General features: G+C 37.8%; 1 protein-coding gene across 1 annotated transcript; it reads left to right on the top strand.

Annotated features, from left to right (window-relative positions):
* Positions 1-132: 132 nt before the first annotated feature.
* On the top strand, positions 133-21,093 carry LOC139944345 (ubiquitin carboxyl-terminal hydrolase 22-like). The gene is made up of 13 exons (XM_071941347.1): positions 133-325; positions 1,364-1,496; positions 2,044-2,157; positions 6,042-6,152; positions 6,987-7,159; positions 7,712-7,859; positions 8,328-8,430; positions 9,396-9,544; positions 12,814-12,916; positions 14,164-14,290; positions 14,504-14,664; positions 15,499-15,648; positions 16,187-21,093. The coding sequence occupies exons 1-13, from the start codon at positions 155-157 to the stop codon at positions 16,227-16,229; spliced, it is 1,686 nt and encodes a 561-aa protein (XP_071797448.1). The 5' UTR covers positions 133-154; the 3' UTR covers positions 16,230-21,093.
* Positions 21,094-21,269: the final 176 nt, after the last annotated feature.

Here is a 21,269-nt window from a genome sequence, read left to right as displayed (position 1 = left end):
TCAGAACATTAGAGGGCGCTCTTTTCGGTCGGCAAAATTGTCTGATCCTCGCCTCTAAGAGAAACCGGACTACTCTAGCATGTGTTTGTATGCGGCAGTTTCTACATTGTTGACAATCACGCAAAACGCACCGCTACACCTAGAACGTTAATTTATGAGAATAACTGAAAATATTACTGCTGAAAATCTTGTTTTACTCCCCACCATGAGCCTGTCTGGGTGTCCACACGTGGGTAACTTCAAGGCTGCAAAAGGATCAACACCTTATAGGCTAATTGTTTCGTATTTTGTGTCGTGTAGCACAAGTACAGCTGTCAAAAGAAAGGTAAGATAGGGCGACGAGTTTTTGTTGTTCGTAAGGACCGGATGAAGGGGGGCCTTCCGCCGGGGTTGTCCCGTACAAACTCTTGACTTTTTACGGTGGCGTTTGACTCGCCGTAACAATCAAACATATCACACAATTTTGGAAGTAATTTGTACATCAGAAACATTTGACGGAGGTTATCATCGTAATATCATCCAATTTTGAAATTTTTATACGTTTCCCGAATATTTATTGGGTTTTTTATTCAGCGAAGTTGAGTTTTTTTTTTTCTTTCATTGACATTGTTTGGGGTGTGAAGAAGTATGCATTGTATTTGTATTGTTGTCTGGCTTGCATTTCCGTGTATTGAGTTGGATAATGGGATTTTTATTTATTTGACAAGGTGTATAAAAAGTAAGTGCGAAGGATTGTGGTGTTTTCAGAAACTGTCTTTGGAAAGTTTGTGATTGCTAATTAAGTATTAATTATTAAATAACTGTTTCTTGATTTTGAAGTTAACAATATAAAGCGATTTTGTCAAAGAAAAAAACATTTGTTGTGTATCTTTTGTATGGTAAAAAATCAGTTAAATAGTTAGTTTTTAAAGTTATGGTTACTCAACAATTTATAAACATAAAAGCCTACTCTGTGAGTAGCACTGCTGCTGTTTATAGTTAGTATAAAATAGTTTGAAAAAGGATTCTCTTCTTATTCTTATCTTAGGCTCGTTGTAATTGATGCAAAATGGTTTTAGTAATCCCCCCTCTAAAACATTTGAACTGTTCCGATGTCTGTTCGCAAAATGCATGCTGTGGCCAGAAATGAATGAAACTTGTTTTCAGCTTGTAATGGGATTTTAATGAGTTTAACTTTTGGGTGCACTTTGTTATTTGCCTATCTTAGGCTGCATATACTTCTTTTGATTACGTGTATCTTGCTTTTTGTAAAGCTTTGTTTCATTGTCATTTTCCTCTTCAGAAGAGAATCTTTTAAAGTAAATATTTAGGATAAAGATTAATCAACATTCCATTCCTTTTTGTTTTCTCCATGTGCATACAGGCAAGAGCATGTCTATGTCACGTTTGTCGCCAGCCAGACCTCAGGCTTCACTCTTGCCTTTACTGTGTTTTCTTCGGGTGCTATTCATCAGGACATATACATGACCACGCTAAGGCAACCAAACATAACCTTGGTAAATGAAAAATAAGGTCATTCAAACTTCCTGTCTGGAACTGGGTTTGGGCCTTGAACCCCACCACCCCCCCCCCCCCCCCCCTCTTCGAAATAAGAACAAGGTGGTTAAATAGATTGCATCGGGATAAAGAATATTAGTTGGTTTTAGTCATACACAGATTTGTGTACAAAGCACTGTTTACCCAGTACTTTATCCAAGTCCTGTGGAAAAAAAAGAGCAATGGCATATTACCCGATATTACACAACCTTTGTTAGTATACAGTAGAACTTTTACCACTAGACCACTGAGGTTGCCTGTTTGCTAGAGGCAGTTCGAATCCAATATTTTAGCAGTGAGTACCAGAACAATTTAATAGATGTTAAATTTGCATCGGGATGAACAGTGGGTTTTGAGGCGGAAAAGTTTTATGTTGTGCTCTTCCAGACTGCATGGAGTAGGCTGGCAGCATTCTGTCTAGACTCTAGAGCCAAATTTATACAATTCAGCATTCAACCTTCTTGTTCACATTGTTGTCTTTGCTATTCTTTCTTTCTTTCTGTGAAGCCATTGATCTGACCCATGGTGCTGTTTATTGTTATTCCTGTGGAGACTATGTATACGACCACGAATTTGAGACCATTGCCAAAGAAGAGAAAACCAAAGCTGCTAAATTTGTTGGTAAGTCCGAGGATGAAATGAGAGATAGTATAGTAAGTGGTGCTTCTGATGTGTAGTAATGCTGCAAGCTTCCACTTTAGTCCTTGGTTGGTGTATTTTTTTCTTGTAATAAAAGTAATCAGGTCGTATAGTATTTATCACAAGACAGGTGTGGTAGGTTTTTGAATGATGAGACCCATGATGGAAAATTGTTCACTAACAATTCATGTAGCTGATACATGAAACGGGGTGTCTGAATTTTTAAATCAGGGTGTCCTGTTGTACCTGTTTTATTAAACGTGCAAAGATCAGATTTTTGTTGATTTTTGAGGGGGGGGGGGGGTGAATAAGGGAATCAATGTGTGGTGAAGAGGTTTTCAACTTGTGGTTTAAACCCAACGAGGCCTGGTTCTTGATAATTTTACAGAGACAAAGTCGAGGTAAATATCAAGAACCAGGCCTCGGCGGGTTTAAACCACTAGTTGAAAACCTATTCAACACACTTTGATTCCCATTCATAAATACCTTTTCGGTCCAAAAACATCAACACTTTTGGTCAAAAGTAAAATAGATGCAAAAATTATAATTGTTCAATGATTTCTTTCAACACAACACCCCTCCAGCTATGAAATGGTAAGACCCTCGGGTAAACAACTCCTTATAAGGGTATGCTGTGCCCGTCGCGCATATCACGTGATGTGGCACAACTGTCCCGGCCTTTCCTCTTGACCAATAGGAATGAAGAAACTGTCTTATAAGAACAGGTGCAAGCTCGCGTGTCACGCCCATATTTCAACACTTTTTACTGGTCATTAACAAAGGTTTATACACACCCACGTGACGTGCTCTCCACCAATAGGAATAGTAAAACTGTCTTAGGTATTTATGAATGGAAAGGAATGTATATCTTCTACATGTATGTGCATCTGTCTTCAGTTTATGCCCAATCTTCAATCATTTTTTTTCTTTCTTTGGGAGTGCTGGACCTTTCAAGTGAGTCAGCCCGCCAGATAACCAAGGCTGCAAAAACAAACATGGAAGCTAATCCCATTGACATTCTCACAAGCCCAATCCAATCATGGTTTATCCTTTTTGAAAAATAGATCCGACATATAATCTGGAATGATCCAATTTGTTGCGTAATTCTCATGGGGGCTGGTAGGGTTAATCTACTCGGCTGTTCACCCCCAATCCCAGGGTGGCCTGAGAGTTTCGATGAGCTTGGCTTGGTTTAAAACAAATTCTGGCAAAGAAATGTTTTCTCTTAGGAATGGAAATTGGGGACTAATTGGATGTAAGTAGCAATTTATTTGTTTGATTGTCTCCATAGAGATTCGGGCCTTAGTTGCCTGTGGATTTAATTATATTTTGTTTCTCTCTGCAGAACTTGGCAAAAATTACTGAGTGCACATTACTGATCACTCATTAGTGTAGGAGTAGAACAACATAATGTCTGAATCGTACATAATTGGTTCATAATTGGTTTAATTTCAAAACATTTCAGATGTCATGGCCATGGGCTGAACTGCATTTGAATTACAATGTTGAAAAAAATAAAATAAAAATAAAATTTAAGGCACAAGTTGAGTAACTGCTATTGCTCTAAAATATTAAGGAAACAAATTTTGTTAAAACACCAAACGAAAATTCTGAAGACTAACAATTTTTAGTTTACAAACATCTTTCAAAAGTTCAAGAGATTTGTTAATCTGCCAAAATGTAAATTTCCTTTGTAAATATAGGGTTATATATTTTGTAATTTAGAGTTATAAAGACACTACTAAGAGTATATTTTATTTTTTAAAAGGGAAAAAACAACAGGCCCCCCAAAATAAACTGAAATCACGACAACAAAAACACCAAAAGCAAGTACATGAATATGAACTAGCCAACAGTGACCAAGAAAAACTAAAACTGTAATGGTATTGTATTGTATTAAAAATTATTGTCCAAACCACCAGCCAATTCAAGGAAAGGGAAAAATAAAACTAACAAATGAATCTTTGAATTTGCATACAAAAGACTACTATCATAAGTGCTAAAATCCGGGTGTGGTAAGGGATAGGACTTGTTGCTATATCTATCAAATTTGGAAATAAGATTCTTGAAGTTGCTGTGTGTGTGTCTGAGTGACATAGAATGGTTATTTTTAATGATCTCGTTTATGATAACGAAACTGCCTTTGGAGGCCACTCTTTTATCTACAATTCCCCCTAGGCACGGCTAGTTGTTTCTGAAACAATTATTTTCTGTACGCACTTTCCAGGAAATCTCAATCAATATGTTTATTTTGGAAAGAGGGAAATGTCAAATCAGGACATAACCTTTAATTTCTCTCTTGAAGGTAAATTGTACAGGATTGATAGAATATTAATTTTGGTTTTTACCCATACACCAATGTGTGTTAGCACTGTATACTCAGGATTGATAGAGCTAACAAAACAGTCACAGACAGTGGTCATGTTTTGTGTTATCAACCTTATACATGAAAGATCGAACCTGTGCAAATTTGGGCTTAAAGGCACTGTATACCTTTGGTAATTGTCAAAGACCAGTTTTCTCATTTGGTGTATCCCACCATAAGCATAAAATAACAAGCCTGTGAAAATTTGGGCTCAATTGGTCATCAAAGTTGCGAGAAAATTATAAAAGAAAAAACACCCTTGTTGGACGAATTTGTGTGCTTTCAAATAGGAATAAAAGACTTCTAGCTGAAAGTCTTTTATTATTTTAGTGAGAAATTACCTCTTTCTCAAAAACTACAATACTTCAGAGGGAGCTGTTGCTCACAATGCTTTATACTATCAACAGTTTACCGTTACTCGTTACCAAGTAAGGTTTTATGTTTATAATTATTTTGAGTAATTACCAATAGTGTCCACTGCCTTTAAAGGGTCTACATACTTTTTCCTAACACAAAACACAATGTCCACAGATTTACATTAAACTTAGATAGTTTGAAGGTTATGACAGTAGAAAGCTTCCCTTGAATTTTTTTTTTACCGAGGTGCTGCAGTTTTTGATAAATTAATGATTAAAACAAATAATTTTTACTCATTTCTCAAAAACTACTTAATCCATTGTGTGAGTCACAAGGATATAGTGATAAACCATGCACACATTGTTCTTAATTTTGGTTGCAGTAACCAAAATTAACTGTTACAGTTTTTTGTAGGGTTCAGGTATGCTTTTTCCTTAAAGCACTTGGACCCTTTCAGTTCAGAAACAAAAATAAAAGTTCACAGATTTACAAATAACTTACAGGATTTACAGAAGGCAATGGTGAAAGACTTCTCTTGAAATATTATTTCATGAAATGCTTTACTTTTTGAGAGAACAGCAAAACAATATAACTTCTCGTTAACGAGAATTACGGATTTATTTTAAACACATGTCATGAAATGGCGAAACACGCGGAAACAAGGGTGGGTTTTTCCGTTGTTTTCTTCTGACTCCGATGACCGATTGAGCCTAAATTTTCACAGGTTTGTTATTTGATGTAGAAGTTGTGGTAGACAAAGTGTGGGCCTTGGACAACACTGTTTACCGAAAGGGTCCAATGGCTTTAATGTGACTTTATTTCAGAGGGAAATATTTCACAGAAAACAAGGGTGGGTTTTTCCGTTGTTTTCTTCTGACTCCGATGACCGATTGAGCCTAAATTTTCACAGGTTTGTTATTTGATGTAGAAGTTGTGGTAGACAAAGTGTGGGCCTTGGACAACACTGTTTACCGAAAGGGTCCAATGGCTTTAATGTGACTTTATTTCAGAGGGAAATATTTCACAGAAAAAAAAACGTTCTGGTTTGAACTTCATAATCTGTAAACTTTCAGACTAAAATTTAACAATGATTCTTTTTTTTTGTTTAAAGTATGTTCTTAAACTTTGTGTTCTCTTTGCACAGGTTCACCTTGCAGTGTGCACGCCTTTCTGTCATGGGAAGTCACCGCTTCAGAAGTACAGTTACTGCGACGAAATCCAAAGAGAAGAAAAATCACATCTAATTCAACAATAGGTCAGTAAACTGGCCTAGAAAGGGCGGACCAATAAGGTTTACATCTTTGAAATGTAGGTACTGTTTGAGTTTATTAAAGACAGTTTTATTAAAGGGGTTATTTCAGTCTTTTAAACACGATGTTGGATCTGATTCTGAATGTTTTCAATGTTCGGCTCCAGCATGGATAGCATGTGAAGTACAATGTAGTGGTTAGTTGACAAAATAACTAACTAACTGCTGTACTTTTTACTGTATTTGTGTTACTGCCATTAATTTTCAGAGTCATTTCCAAAAGTGTACAGACCCTTAAAATTTCTGCTTGACTTCAAAATCCACCAAATATCATGAACAGGGAAGCCCAGTGGTTGGAACCGAATAAACCAAAGAAATAACAAAGAAATACATGAATGAACCGCATAAACCATTGCAACTCTTTCATGTTCTGACCGGTTGCAAGTGACTTGTTTAAATCCATTCAGAAAAAATTGTTGTAATTAAAAAATTTAGATTCTACAGCTACACAGTTTTCAGAATGGGAACAGGAGTCGATTTCACAAAGAGTTAGGACTTGTCTTATCTCGAGTAACTTAGGATTAATTTTAAGTTTTACATGCTACGGTGCAAGGCTGGGACTCGTTGTAAGTCCGAAGATTAATCCTAAGTTAGGAAGAGTTTGGTGAAATTGAGGGCAAGTCTCTTTTGGGTTTTTATTTTTGCGGGGGCCCATTGCTAAAGAATTGGTAAAAATTAAATGTGTACATATAATCAAATTGTCACTCAAGTAAATGGTTCATAAATTGGTTAATATCAAATATTTTACTCCCTATATTAATAATAATCAACCATCCACAGGTTTACAAGGGCTCATCAACTTAGGCAACACCTGCTTCATGAATTGCATAGTGCAGGCGTTGACGCACACTCCTCTTCTACGAGACTTCTTCCTTGCAGATAAACACCACTGTCAGATGGGGGCGTCCAGTGACCAGTGTCTAGTCTGTGAGATGTCAAGGGTGTTTCAGGAGGTAGGTTATTTTGTTTTGATGCTTCAATGCAAATTCAATATCATCAATATCTATCATCAGCATGTTGTATCAGAGCGGATAAGAACACCAGACTCAGCTCTTGGCCCAATTTCATAGCGCTGCTTAACAGTAAGCAAATTTTCATGCTTACTGTAGCAGAAAAATTTGCTTAAGCCTTATTGTATTTCACAGGTTGGCAGGAAAATTGGATGGCCATATTGCGTGTTTACCGTGGATTTGCATTGTGACGTCATTTATTTTCGTGCGGTAAGCACCGAAAGTTTAGCATGCCTTTTTGTGTGCTTGCTGTTAGCAGCGCTATGAAATAGAAATTGCACAGTAAGCACGAAATCGGCCGCTGAGCAGCGCTATGAAATTGGGCCATGGTGTGGGTTTGAGTCCCAGTTTCGATGCTTATGCAAGATACATTACCATTTTTGCTCTGCCCTTTGAATCAGACGTAGAGCTTTTTTGTCTTGTGTGTTGTGTAACACAGATAATATATGGAAAGAAATCTTACTAAAAGTTTTTTTGTTTTGCTCATTTGATCAGTTTTACTCAGGGTTACGTTCTGTGCACATTCCATATCGTCTTCTACACCTCGTGTGGACCCACGCCAGACACTTAGCGGGTTACGAGCAGCAAGATGCGCATGAGTTCTTCATCGCTGCTCTTGATGTACTTCATAGACATTGCAAAGGTAAGCTTCTGTTAGCAATGAATAATTTTGGAGGCTAAATATCTTTACGTTCAGCTGAGAAGCTGAATTACAAAGGGCGTGGAGAGAACGTGTTTGAGGAGCAGGCGTGCAAGTGCGCCTCTGGCAGCCAGCCACGTCAACCCATAATGTGAGGACAGAGCACATCATATATCAAAAGTGTTCCTTCTGATTTTTTCTGCAAAGGAGGAAAACCGGATGGCCCAGAGAAAAACCTTTGTGGCATAGGAGTGAACCAAGGCACAACTCCGCTCTTATGAGACCTTAGCCAGGAATCTTTTTACACCCATACCACACCTTTCTGGTCTTATTTATATCATAATGCTCCATACTGCTCCATCTCTCTCTAACACTATGCTTGACAGGGACAGATGGGCACAACTCATCCAGTCATCATTGTAGTGAATGAATAAATGAAAAGAATGTTCCATGTGTGTTTTTCTTCCGCAGGTCATAACGGTATTTCTGGCAATAATCCTAATCTTTGCAACTGCATTATCGACCAAATATTTACGGGAGGGCTGCAATCAGACGTGACTTGCCAATCCTGCAGGTAGGACCCTAGTCAGGATATGTCATGAAAATCAGTTGTTATCCCTTTAGATTGTAATAATAATACTAGTATCAGTCTTAGCGTGTCGTAGCTGAGCGGTTAAGAGCACCGGACTGAAGTTCTGGTGTTTCTGACCAGCAGTGTGTGGGTTTAAGCAAGACACTTTTTATGCAGTTATCATTAAAGGAACACGTTGCCTTGGATCGGTCGAGTTGGTCTTTGAAAAGCGTTTGTAACCGTTTTTTATAAAATGCATATGGGTAGAAAGATGTTGTAAAAGTAGAATACAATGATCCACACAAACATGCCTCGAAATTGCGTGGTTTTCCTTTTACCTCGTCGACTAACACGTCGGCCATTTATGGGGGTCAAAATTTTGACTCCCATAAGTGGCCGACCATGTTAGTTCGCACAGTAGAAGGAAAACCACGCAATTTCGAGGCAAACTTGTGTGGATCATTGTATTCTACTTTTAAAACATCTTTCCAACCATATGCATTTTATAAAAAACGGTTACAAACGCTTTTGTTTTGACCAACTCGTCCGATCCAAGGCAACGTGTTCCTTTAAGAACAGAGGTTCACCTCTGTGATCCTGGTCTGATTGGCAGCATATTCACTACAGCACCTGGTAAACCATTACATAGTGCTACAGTATGTAAAAGAAAAAGGTCTCATACTTTAAAATAAAATAGCTCCACAATACCTTGCTTGAAAAACACTGACTGTTGGAGTGCCATGAGCGTCACTATGTACTGAGTAACGGATGTGAGCTCTATATAAGAAGCCACTATTATTTTATATTGTGCTGCTTAGCGTGGAACTCTGCGCTTGCAGCCCTGAGAATTCTGTGCTTTTCCAGAGCATCGTAAGCGCAGAAGTCTGAGGTAAGCAGCTCCCATGAATTGAGTACCCTAATCACATGCACTGCTCTGATTGAGATATTTTTCTTCTCTTCATCTCCAGGGGTATATCAACCACGGTGGATCCTTTCTGGGACATCTCCCTGGATCTGGGTCCCTCAGGGAGTCATTCCAAGAGCAATATGTCATCATCCTCCACATCCTCAGCACCAATTCGTAACACTAACCTATCAGTAGATAGCAATTCCTCAGGTAAAGTCTCAATGAGCAATATGCCATCATCCTCTACATCCTCAGCACCAATTCGTAATACTAACCTATCAGTAGACAGCAATTCCTCAGGTAAAGTCTCAATGAGCAGGATGTCATCATCCTCCACATCCTCAGCACCAATTCGTAACACTAACCTATCAGTAGATAGCAATTCCTCAGGTAAAGTCTCAATGAGCAATATGCCATCATCCTCTACATCCTCAGCACCAATTCGTAATACTAACCTATCAGTAGACAGCAATTCCTCAGGTAAAGTCTCAATGAGCAATATGTCATCATCCTCCGCATCCTCAGCACCAATTCGTAACACTAACCTATCAGTAGATAGCAATTCCTCAGGTAAAGTCTCAATGAGCAATATGCCATCATCCTCTACATCCTCAGCACCAATTCGTAATACTAACCTATCAGTAGATAGCAATTCCTCAGGTAAAGTCTTAATGAGCAATATGCCATCATCCTCTACATCCTCAGCACCAATTCGTAATACTAACCTATCAGTAGACAGCAATTCCTCAGGTAAAGTCTCAATGAGCAGGATGTCATCATCCTCCACATCCTCAGCACCAATTCGTAACACTAACCTATCAGTAGATAGCAATTCCTCAGGTAAAGTCTCAATGAGCAATATGCCATCATCCTCTACATCCTCAGCACCAATTCGTAATACTAACCTATCAGTAGACAGCAATTCCTCAGGTAAAGTCTCAATGAGCAATATGTCATCATCCTCCGCATCCTCAGCACCAATTCGTAACACTAACCTATCAGTAGATAGCAATTCCTCAGGTAAAGTCTCAATGAGCAATATGCCATCATCCTCTACATCCTCAGCACCAATTCGTAATACTAACCTATCAGTAGATAGCAATTCCTCAGGTAAAGTCTTAATGAGCAATATGTCATCATCCTCTACATCCTCAGCACCAATTCGTAACACTAACCTATCAGTAGACAGCAATTCCTCAGGTAAAGTCTCAATGAGCAATATGTCATCATCCTCTACATCCTCAGCACCAATTCGAAATACTAACCTATCAGTAGATAGCAATTCCTCAGGTAAAGTCTTAATGAGCAATATGTCATCATCCTCTACATCCTCAGCACCAATTCGTAACACTAACCTATCAGTAGATAGCAATTCCTCAGGTAAAGTCTCAATGAGCAGTATGCCATCATCCTCCACATCCTCAGCACCAATTCGTAACACTAACCTATCAGTAGATAGCAATTCCTCAGGTAAAGTCTCAATGAGCAATATGTCATCATCCTCTGCATCCTCAGCACCAATTCGTAATACTAACCTATCAGTCGATAGCAATTCCTCAGGTAAAGTCTTAATGAGCAATATGCCATCATCCTCCACATCCTCAGCACCAATTCGTAACACTAACCTATCAGTAGATAGCAATTCCTCAGGTAAAGTCTCAATGAGCAGTATGCCATCATCCTCCACATCCTCAGCACTAATTCGTAACACTAACCTATCAGTAGATAGCAATTCCTCAGGTAAAGTCTCAATGAGCAATATGCCATCATCCTCTACATCCTCAGCACCAATTCGAAATACTAACCTATCAGTAGATAGCAATTCCTCAGGTAAACTCTCAATGACCAATATGTCATCATCATCCAGAACCTAAGCACCAATTCGAAATACTAACCTATCAGTAGATAGCAATTCCTCAGGTAAAGTCTTAATGAGCAATATGTCATCATCCTCCACATCCTCAGCACCAATTCAAAACACTAACCTGTTAGTAGATAACAATTCCTCAGGTAAAGTCTTAATGAGCAATATGCCATCATCCTCTACATCCTCAGCACCAATTCGAAATACTAACCTATCAGTAGATAGCAATTCCTCAGGTAAAGTCTTAATGAGCAGTATGCCATCATCCTCTACATCCTCAGCACCAATTCGTAATACTAACCTATCAGTAGATAGCAATTCCTCAGGTAAAGTCTTAATGAGCAATATGCCATCATCCTCTACATCCTCAGCACCAATTCGTAATACTAACCTATCAGTAGATAGCAATTCCTCAGGTAAAGTCTTAATGAGCAATATGCCATCATCCTCTACATCCTCAGCACCAATTCGTAACACTAACCTATCAGTAGATAGCAATTCCTCAGGTAAAGTCTTAATGAGCAGTATGTCATCATCCTCCACATCCTCAGCACCAATTCGTAATACTAACCTATCAGTAGATAGCAATTCCTCAGGTAAAGTCTCAATGAGCAATATGTCATCATCCTCCACATCCTCAGCACCAATTCGGAATACTAACCTATCAGTAGATAGCAATTCCTCAGGTAAAGTCTCAGTGAGCAATATGTCATCATCCTCTACATCCTCAGCACCAATACGTAACACTAACCTATCAGTAGATAGCAATTCCTCAGGTAAAGTCTCAATGAGCAATATGTCATCATCCTCTACATCCTCAGCACCAATACGTAACACTAACCTATCAGTAGATAGCAATTCCTTAGGAAAAGTCTCAATGAGCAATATGCCATCATCCTCCACATCCTCAGCACCAATTCGTAACACTAACCTGTCAGTAGATAGCAATTCCTCAGGTAAAGTCTCAATGAGCAATATGTCATCATTTTTTAGGGACTTGCTATGATGAGGAAAATTTAAATTTGTACCAGAAATTTGCAAAGGGCACCACAGCAAAAGCACAGGGCACCACGGCAATTGCTGTGGGTGATGTTATTTTGATGCCTGCAGATTCATTACCTTCCAGGGATCCAACTCGGTGGGAAAATAAAATTTAAAAAAACATGGCATGGAGCTCAACATTTTTACTGGCCAAGAAAATTTGGTACAAGACCTGGGGTCGATTTCACAAAGAGTTAAGACTAGTCGTATCTTGAGTTAGGACGAGTTACTCTTCCTAACTTAGGACTAGCTATACGTTTTTGATATCTCCTAGGACTAGTCCTAAGTTAGGACTAGTCCTAACTCTTTGTGAAATCCACCCCTGGGTCCAATTTCATAGAGCTGATTCAGCAGAAATCACTGCTTAAATAACCTATTTTGGCTGGCAACCTTATTCTGGTAAGCATAATTTTGTTTTGCTTAGCTTATTTTTGTGTTTTAGCAGCTGTTTCAAATTTGGCCCAGAATTGTAATATGAGGGAAGAAACATTGTACACAGTGTGGTAGTGTTTATTTGATCTTCTGGGTAATAGTTTTATACTCAATAGAATTGTTTGTATTTTGATTCTAGTAGGTTCCAGTACTAGCAGCAGTAGTGTCAATAACGGAGACTCTGGGTTACTCTCTCCAACTGGCTTTGAAGACGTCCCGACCTCACTGGACGACTGTTTAAGAAGGTAAGGGGGAAAACAGTATGGGAGAAAGAGGGTTTATATAAGGTTCATAATAGATTGTGAAGTTTATTGGGCGAGAACCAATCACGTGATATGTGTAACGTACCCCACCTTGTACAATATTATACACTGAGCTGGGGGTGTTATTTCCTCCCTTGGGTTAACAAAACACAGTGGATCTCATCACAGTGCAGAAAATTGTAACCCATGTACTTACCTTAAAGGCAGTGGACACTATTGGTAATTACTCAAAATAATTATTATCATAAAACCTTTCTTGATTATGAGTAACTGGGAGAGGTTGATAGTATAAAACATTGTGAGAAACAGCCCCCTCTGAAGCGATGTAGTTTTCGAGAAAGAAGTAATTTTCCACGAGTTTGATTTCAAGACCTCAGATTTAGAGTTTGAGGTCTTGAAATCAAGCATCTGAAAGCACACAACTTCGTGTGACCATGGTGTGGCAAGGGTGTTTTTTTCTTTCATTAATATCTCACAACTTCGACGACCAACTGAGCTCAAATTTTCACAGGTTTGTTATTTTATGCATATGTTGAGATACACCTACTGTGAAGACTATTCTTTGACAATTACCAATAGTGTCCACTGCCTTTAAGGTACATGTATGATACCGGATTAGTAATCATTAAAACAAAAATCAAGGAAATGTGGGGTACATTACTCATGTTCCCCTGTACATGTATCTTTGTAGCATCATGTGATTGGTTCTTGCCCAATAAACATAACAATCTATAATGAACAGTTTTCAAAGCTCACTTTTATTTGATCTCAATACCAGTACCACTTATTTTAAAGGCAGTGGACACTATTGGTAATTACTCAAAATAATTATTAGCATAAAACTTTACTTGGTGACGAGAAATGGGGAGAGGTTGACGGTATAAAACATTGTGAGAAACGACTCCCTCTGAAGTGCCATAGTTTTCGAGAAAGAAGTAATTTTCAACGAATTTGATTTCGAGACCTCAAGTTTATATTAGAACTTGAGGTCTCGAAATCAACCATCTAAACGCACACAACTTCGTGTGACAAGGGTGTTTTTTTCTTTCATTATTATCTCGCAAGTTTGATGACCAATTGAGCTCAAATTTTCACAGGTTTGTTATTTTATGCATATGTTGAGATCTACTAACTGTGAAGGCTAGTCTTTGACAATTACCAAAAGTGTCCATTGCCTTTAAGAAGTATAAAAATCTAATCTACTATTCTCCTTCTTCTCTCCACTACAGGTTCACAAGACCAGAACATCTGGGCACCAACTCAAAGATCAAATGTAGCCGTTGTCATAGTTACCAAGAGTCCACCAAACAACTTACAATGAAAAAGCTTCCACTGGTTGCTTGCTTCCACCTCAAGGTAAACGTCAGACAGAAAACAAATCCTGGCTGCCGTGTTTGTTTGTTTATTTGTTTGTTTGTTTGGATGATCTTCCTGTCTGTGTAATTTTGAACAATACTTTTACCTTGTAATGCCACATAAATCAGCTTTGTGCTGCCAATTCTTTATCCCCGATGCAAATTTGACATCCACCACATTTTTATCCTTTGGGTATTTTTGTCTGTTTTTTAGAGGTTCGAGCATTCAAATCGCTTCCGCAAGAAGATTTCAACCTTTATAGCATTTCCCCACGAGCTAGACATGACGCCATACGTATCATCGCATCGACGAGCAAATGGTGTTAGAAATCAGTCACAGTCCAGTACCTCTTCATCATCTACCTCAGATAACAAGTAAGAAAATAGATTGGTCTACTATTGGTTTGACAGATCCAGTGATTTTATTGTACAAAATATTCAGGCTAGTATGAGCAGAGCCCAACTTCATAGAGCTGCTCACTGTCTGATTCTGTACTTACTGCGTGAGTTTCCATTTAAAAATGTTGCTAATCGCTAAGCGTATGAAATTGGAAATGGCTTAACAAGAGAAAAGGAGTTTGTTTAATAAGAGAAATGCAAATGGAAGCTACAGTTTTAATTGGCGTGAAGCTCCCCCCCCCCAACTCCCATGGTGCACCCCCCTTGTGGCCCTCTAAAATGTTGTCTTAGTTTTGGCGCTGTGGGTGTGAGCTGTATTCAGGCATAATGTTATACATGTACCTACTTAAAGGATTTGGGTTCCTTTTTTAGCATTCAACTTAATCAGTTTGAGGATAATGATGGTAGAAAAATCCCCTTAGAATATTACTTGCTGAGGTGCTGTAGTTTTTTTGAGAAATGATTAAACAATGTCATGGCAATAATTTTTGTCTCAGTCTGTCAGTGAGACTAAAATTATTGTGCATGTAAAAGTGAATTAACCAGTTATGGTTATGTTATTTATACCATAACTGGTTAATATGTTGTACATGCTAAACTCATACTAAAATAATGTTTGTGACATTGTTTCACTCGTTTCTCAAAAACTACAGCATCTCAGCAAGTAAGATATTAAAGGAAGCTTAAAGGTCAGCCCTTGTAAAATCTTCCTACTTTTTTTCCCAGGGCCAAAAATAATGCCTGGATGTATTGCAAGAGAGATATTTGTCTAAACTTAAATATTTTCTTTTTTTTTTAACTCTACAGTAGATACTCGCTATTTGCTGTGGTGAACCACCATGGTACAATAGAGACAGGTCACTACACATGCTATGTGAGACAACACAAGGATCAATGGTTTAAGTGTGATGATGCTCTCATTACAAAATCCAGCGTGCAGGATGTACTTCACAGTGAGGGGTGAGTCACCAAAAAGAATGCAAGATTTTTAACTTGAACTATCGTCCGTTTTCTGTTTGTCTTTTGTCACATCTTGACACCTTTTTAGGCAAACCGGTTTTGTTTAGTTATCCTGTTGTTAAAGAGATGGTATGGTAATTACTCAAAACATTTATTACCATAAAAACATATTTCGTAAAGAGCAATGGAGTATTATTGAAACTATAATGGGACGTAAGGCCGTTGGTCCCATGTGTTGTGTAAACGCATGTAAAAGAACCCAGTGCACTTATCGTAAAGAGACGGGGTTTGCCCCGGTGTTCCTGGCTGAATTGACAGCATATTGCGCCACAGCACCTTGTAAACCATTACATGGTGCTAAGGATTTGGTCTTATATCTCAAACTTAATCCCACTCCTTGCAGTAATAATACCTTGCGCTTGTATCCTTTGGCAAAAGGCGTGTTATAAATACGGTTATTATTGTTGTTATTATTATGGCACCCAAAAATGCAAATCCACTTATTGATTTGTTTTCATGTCTTCATATTCTCTACCAGGTATCTTTTATTCTACCACAAACGCATCTTAGAGTACGAATGAAGGAGAAGAGAGTGCCAAATTATTATCGAGTCAGTGCAACCTCAGCTTATGTGCCATTCGGAAGAAATTTATCGCAAGATCTGGTATCGGTGCGTTACTCAGTTCAGTCTGGTTCCAAAGACCATTTCAATATAACTTCATGTACTTCATCATCTACCTACAGGGAACCATACTCCAAAATGGATTCTTTATGTAAGATTGATCTCTTTGTAAGGTTAGAGAATGAATTTAAATTATAAACCAATTAGCAAAACAGGCAATATTTTGTCTGAAGTTATTATGCGATGACAGAAATGCTCAGAGCTATTATAATCGATATTGAATTTCTTGTAAAATGCAAGGGCCTTTGTAGTTTAATTGGTGAAAAGTTATTCCTCTAAATACCAATCACGATCACCGTGGTCCAGTGGTTTGACTGCAGGACTTGCAATCACAAGGTTGTGGGTTTGAATCACCAAGCTAACTGTCCATTTCACAATGACATAGAATAAGTATTGGCGTCACAATTTCTTAATTTGTGCAATTCATAATCAAAGCATTATTATCTGTGCCAGCTTGGTGTTTACATCCCCTTGTGGGAGTTTGCCGAGTTCCCTTGATGGAAAGATCATCTAAACAAACCAACAAACAATCAAATTAGAATCCAAAAGTCCAGGGCCTGAATTTGCGGCTCTACTTGCAATCACATTTCTTCGCTTACAGGGCAAGTGCTTAACTTCTGTATTAGCGCAAATCCTTTGCTTACGATAAGCAGAGCCGTGAAAATGATATTTGTAGCCCTATAAAGATACTGCAAATTTAGGAAAACTTAGCTTTTTTACATGAGACATCTCTAAGACCCCTAAACACCCTATAGCACATATGCGTGTCCCAATGCACATGATCAGACCGCAAAGGATTCTCTGTGAAACCAGAGTCAAGCAAAACCAGCAACCATCATGGCGCGCTTATTATAAAGCAATGCAGATCACAACTAGAAAGATAGCCCTATAAAGATAGTTAACTTCACTTAAAAAAAAAAAACTAACTCCAAGTCGAAAAAGACTGACTAACCAAAGTCTGGCATAGTAACATGTAAACAACAGCATGGCAGCCTTATAGATTGGTTGCAATACGCGTCATCGCCTGCCATCTTTGGTGTAAATCAATGGAAAAGTGCGCGCAGGTACACGCTGCGCTTGACTCGGCCAATGACGCGTATTGCAACCCATCTATTCGCTGCTTGATATTATTTTGAGACTGTACTCAGTTTCGCAAGAATGTATTGCGGTATATTTTTAAGATGGCACTTGTGCGAATGGCATATTGCCACTTTGACGGAAGGAAATAATTGCATTTTTACGGAGTAATGGGGTGATACCAGTCATTTCTTTTACACGGATGCAATTTTACTTTTTAAGATTAAAGTATATTATGTGTGTGACATAACAGCCCTCGAACTTCAGGTATTACAATGTATTGGTGTAGTGTTACAATTTTTAGTGGCTGTGATTTTTTATTCTATAATAAGAAAATAAGACAACATAAATTGCTTCTGGTTTGAGCTGGGGTAAAACCAGTGGAATGACATGCTTAGTTGGTTTTAAGGTTTCCAGGCAATATTAGCACAAACACCTCTTGTTTTTGTTCTTTTTTGTCTTCCTCTTTTTTTTTCCATCTTCTTCTTTCCCTTGAACTCTTTTCTGTCACATAAATAAAAATTGAATCTGATTTGAATCTTGAAAACTCATCAGACAATTGAACCTCAACATGAAGAGGGCACAGTTTCATGATGTCATAATAACTTCATCAGGTGTCAAATTACACATTTTTATATTGACCCTATTCATTTAGTTGTATCTTCTTGAGTTTGGAAGCTATGTATGGTGTTCACAATTACGCGTCTGATAGATCAAGGCTAGGGCAACTTTTGAAACATTAACGTCAAAATAAGTATGTTTGCTTAATGTCATACCTTAAAGGCAGTGGACACTATTGGTAACTACTCAAAATAATTATTGGCATAAAACCTCACTTGGTAACGAGTAATGGGGAGAGGTTGATAGTATAAAACATTGTGAGAAACGGCTCCCTCTGAAGTGGAGTAGTTTTCGAGAAAGAAGTAATTTTCCACGAATTTGATTTCGAGACCTCAGATTTAGAATTTGAGGTCTCGAAATCAACCATCTAAACGCACACAACTTCGTGTCACAAGGGTGTTCTTTCTTTCATTGTTATCTCGCAACTTCGACGACCAATTGAGCTCAGATTTTTACAGGTTCGTTATTTTTTGCATATGTTGAGATACACCAAGTGAGAAGACTGGTCTTTGACAATTACCAATAGTGTCCACTGTCTTTAAGGTTAAAGTTTGCCTTTCTTTTTGGGGATTATCTACAGCATTACTCTAGATTTAAGTTGAGTTGAACTTTGACTCTTATCAGACTTGTGAACCTCAATATTAAGATGACACAAACTTGATGATGTTATGATGACATCATCTGGTATAAAATAACATCATATACAAAATTAACATTTAAAAACTTGTAATTTATCAATTTTGTTCTGTATGTCATCACAAGTGTTTCTCAACAGTAGAAACCTACTCTCTCTCTTTCTATTTGGCCTGAAGCAATTTGAAATAATCGTATGGTAGATGGTGTAATGAGTATGTAAATTCCAGACAGCATTGCAGAAATGATGCTATTGAATATGTATGAAGCTATTGAATATGTATGAAAATATTGAACATGTATTGAAATGTTTATCTTCTTTGTCCTATTTAAAACTCAATGAAGTTTTTTTGACACTTTTATTGGAGTGGGCTTTTTTCCAGTAAACCCCTTTCTACTCGAGAAAATCTATACATATATAGGATTTGAAGCATTGCATGGTTAGGTATCAATATATATTTGGTTTGCGGTAACACCATGTGTGAATCTACTTGCCAGGTTGAGTTTGTAAGCCCACTTCTCTCTTATCTCTTCAGTCTCCTGACGATGACTAGAGCAAGCTAGTCGAAACGTTGAGACCAACCCAAGAACTGACTCCACGGCAGTACAGTTAATTACGATCCTATAAACTAAAGTAGTAGTCCCAGCCTATTTCTTTACCATTTGCCCAGGTAATAGTTAATAAGCAGGACAGTTCTTTTCAGAACTGAGAAGTCTCCCGAACACCCGAACAATCTAGAAAGACGTTCTCTAAGAACAAACTCTACCTGGCAAGTAGATACACTTATGGTGTTACCGCAAACCAAATATATATTAAAATCTATACAGTAAATTTCTGCTATTCAAGAACATTTATACAAGTGTATCCTTTTAAAAAGTTATCAGCAAACTTGACATTTCCTCTGTCTAGGTAATAAGTGTTATTCAGTGCCAGGAATTGATCATGGTCTTGATAAAAACCTAAATATGGAGGAAGGTCGTCTTCGTCCTCCGTGGAATGGTGTGACAAATTTCTCTTCGCCCTTAAATGCACTGTACACGTTTGGTAATTACTCAAAGTAAATATAAGAACAAACAATTACTTAGTACCGAGCAACGGAGAGCTGTTGATCGTATAACACATTGTGAGAAACGACTCCCTATGAAGTAATGTAGTTTTTGAGAAAGAGGTATTTCTTACTCGAATAATAAAAGACTTCAGCTGAAGCCTTTAATTAGGCATCTCAAAGCACACGAATTTGTTAAACAAGGGTGTTTTTTTTCTTTCATCATTTTCTTCCAACTTCAATGACCAATTGAGCCCAAATTTTTATAGGTCGTTATTTTATGCATATGTTTGGATACACTAAGTGTAAAGACTGGTCTTTGACAGTACCAAACGTGTCCAATGCCTTTAACAAAAATTTGCCAATTTGTGATGCAAAAATTGATGATTATGACTGTAATTAAAACCGTTTCTAAGAAGGAGCCAAGATTGAGCCCTCCAAAACAGAGAGAAACAACCGCAATAAGCTATTTGGGAGTTAGATATTCAATAAGGTCTGGTACAAAGACTTCATTGGTAACAAGTGAACTAGTTGGGGTTGAAACCCCAGTGTTTCTGGTTCAGGTTAGCAATCACTCTTGTTTTGCAGGTTTCCTCAGGCTTGTGGAAAGTACTGAACTGGGTAAATTGGGAAAGTACTGAGTATAAAGTGCTTTGTACACATTGATGTAAGGGTAACAACCAAGTCATATTCTTTATCCCCGATGCAAAACTAACATCTATGAAATCGTTGCAGTACCCGCTGCTAACACACAGGATTCGAACTGCCTCTAGCCATCGGTCTAGCCCGATTGTCTAGTGGTATGACCTCTGCTCTAGCAATGCAAAGGGAAAGGGTTCGAATCCTTCCTGAGTAATTTTGTCATGGATTTTTTTCACAGAACTTGGGAAAGTAGGCCTACTGGGTGTATGGTGCTTAATTTAATACATATCAGTGTGAGGGTAAAACCAAATTGCATAAAGATGTTAAGTGCAACAAGAAAATTACTAAACAAAGGTTACAATTTTGCTTAGTAGCAAAGAGGTTACCAACCAATAATACAATGTAATGTATAACATTTGTTAATGGATCCCTCATAACCTTTGCTCAGCAGAAATGAAAATTGATAAGCACCATTTTCTGCTTAACAGCTTAATGAAACTGGGTTCAGAAGGCAAGAAGAGGGTTATTTGGTTGAACATCAAGGTTCTACAAATTTAAGAGGAGGCTGATATGGAAAAATTTAACGAATTATTTATAGGGTGTCTCTTTATCATGTGGTTTATTGGCTCGTGTGAATTTAAGTGGTATGGATTTTGTGAAGACTTAAAAGTTGGCGATTTAACAGAAATATGCAAGGTGTATGTTTAAAAATTGAATATTGTGATTTGATAATAAAACAAGACAAAAGAATTGTCATTAAATCTTGGGTGTCAAGAGTATGTGTTATACGTAGCCATTTGTTTCTTATACCTTTTGTTTGTTTGTTTGTTTGTTTGTTTGTTTGTTTGTTTGTTTGTTTGTTTGTTTGTTTGTTTGTTTGTTTGTTTGTTTGTTTGTTTGTTTGTTTGTTTGTTTGCTTG

The sequence above is a fragment of the Asterias amurensis genome, chromosome 11 (genome assembly GCF_032118995.1).
Source record: "Asterias amurensis chromosome 11, ASM3211899v1".
NCBI classification, from domain to species: domain Eukaryota; kingdom Metazoa; phylum Echinodermata; class Asteroidea; order Forcipulatida; family Asteriidae; genus Asterias; species Asterias amurensis.
Note: the sequence above shows the minus strand (reverse complement) of the source record. Positions and strands in the feature narration are given on the sequence as shown.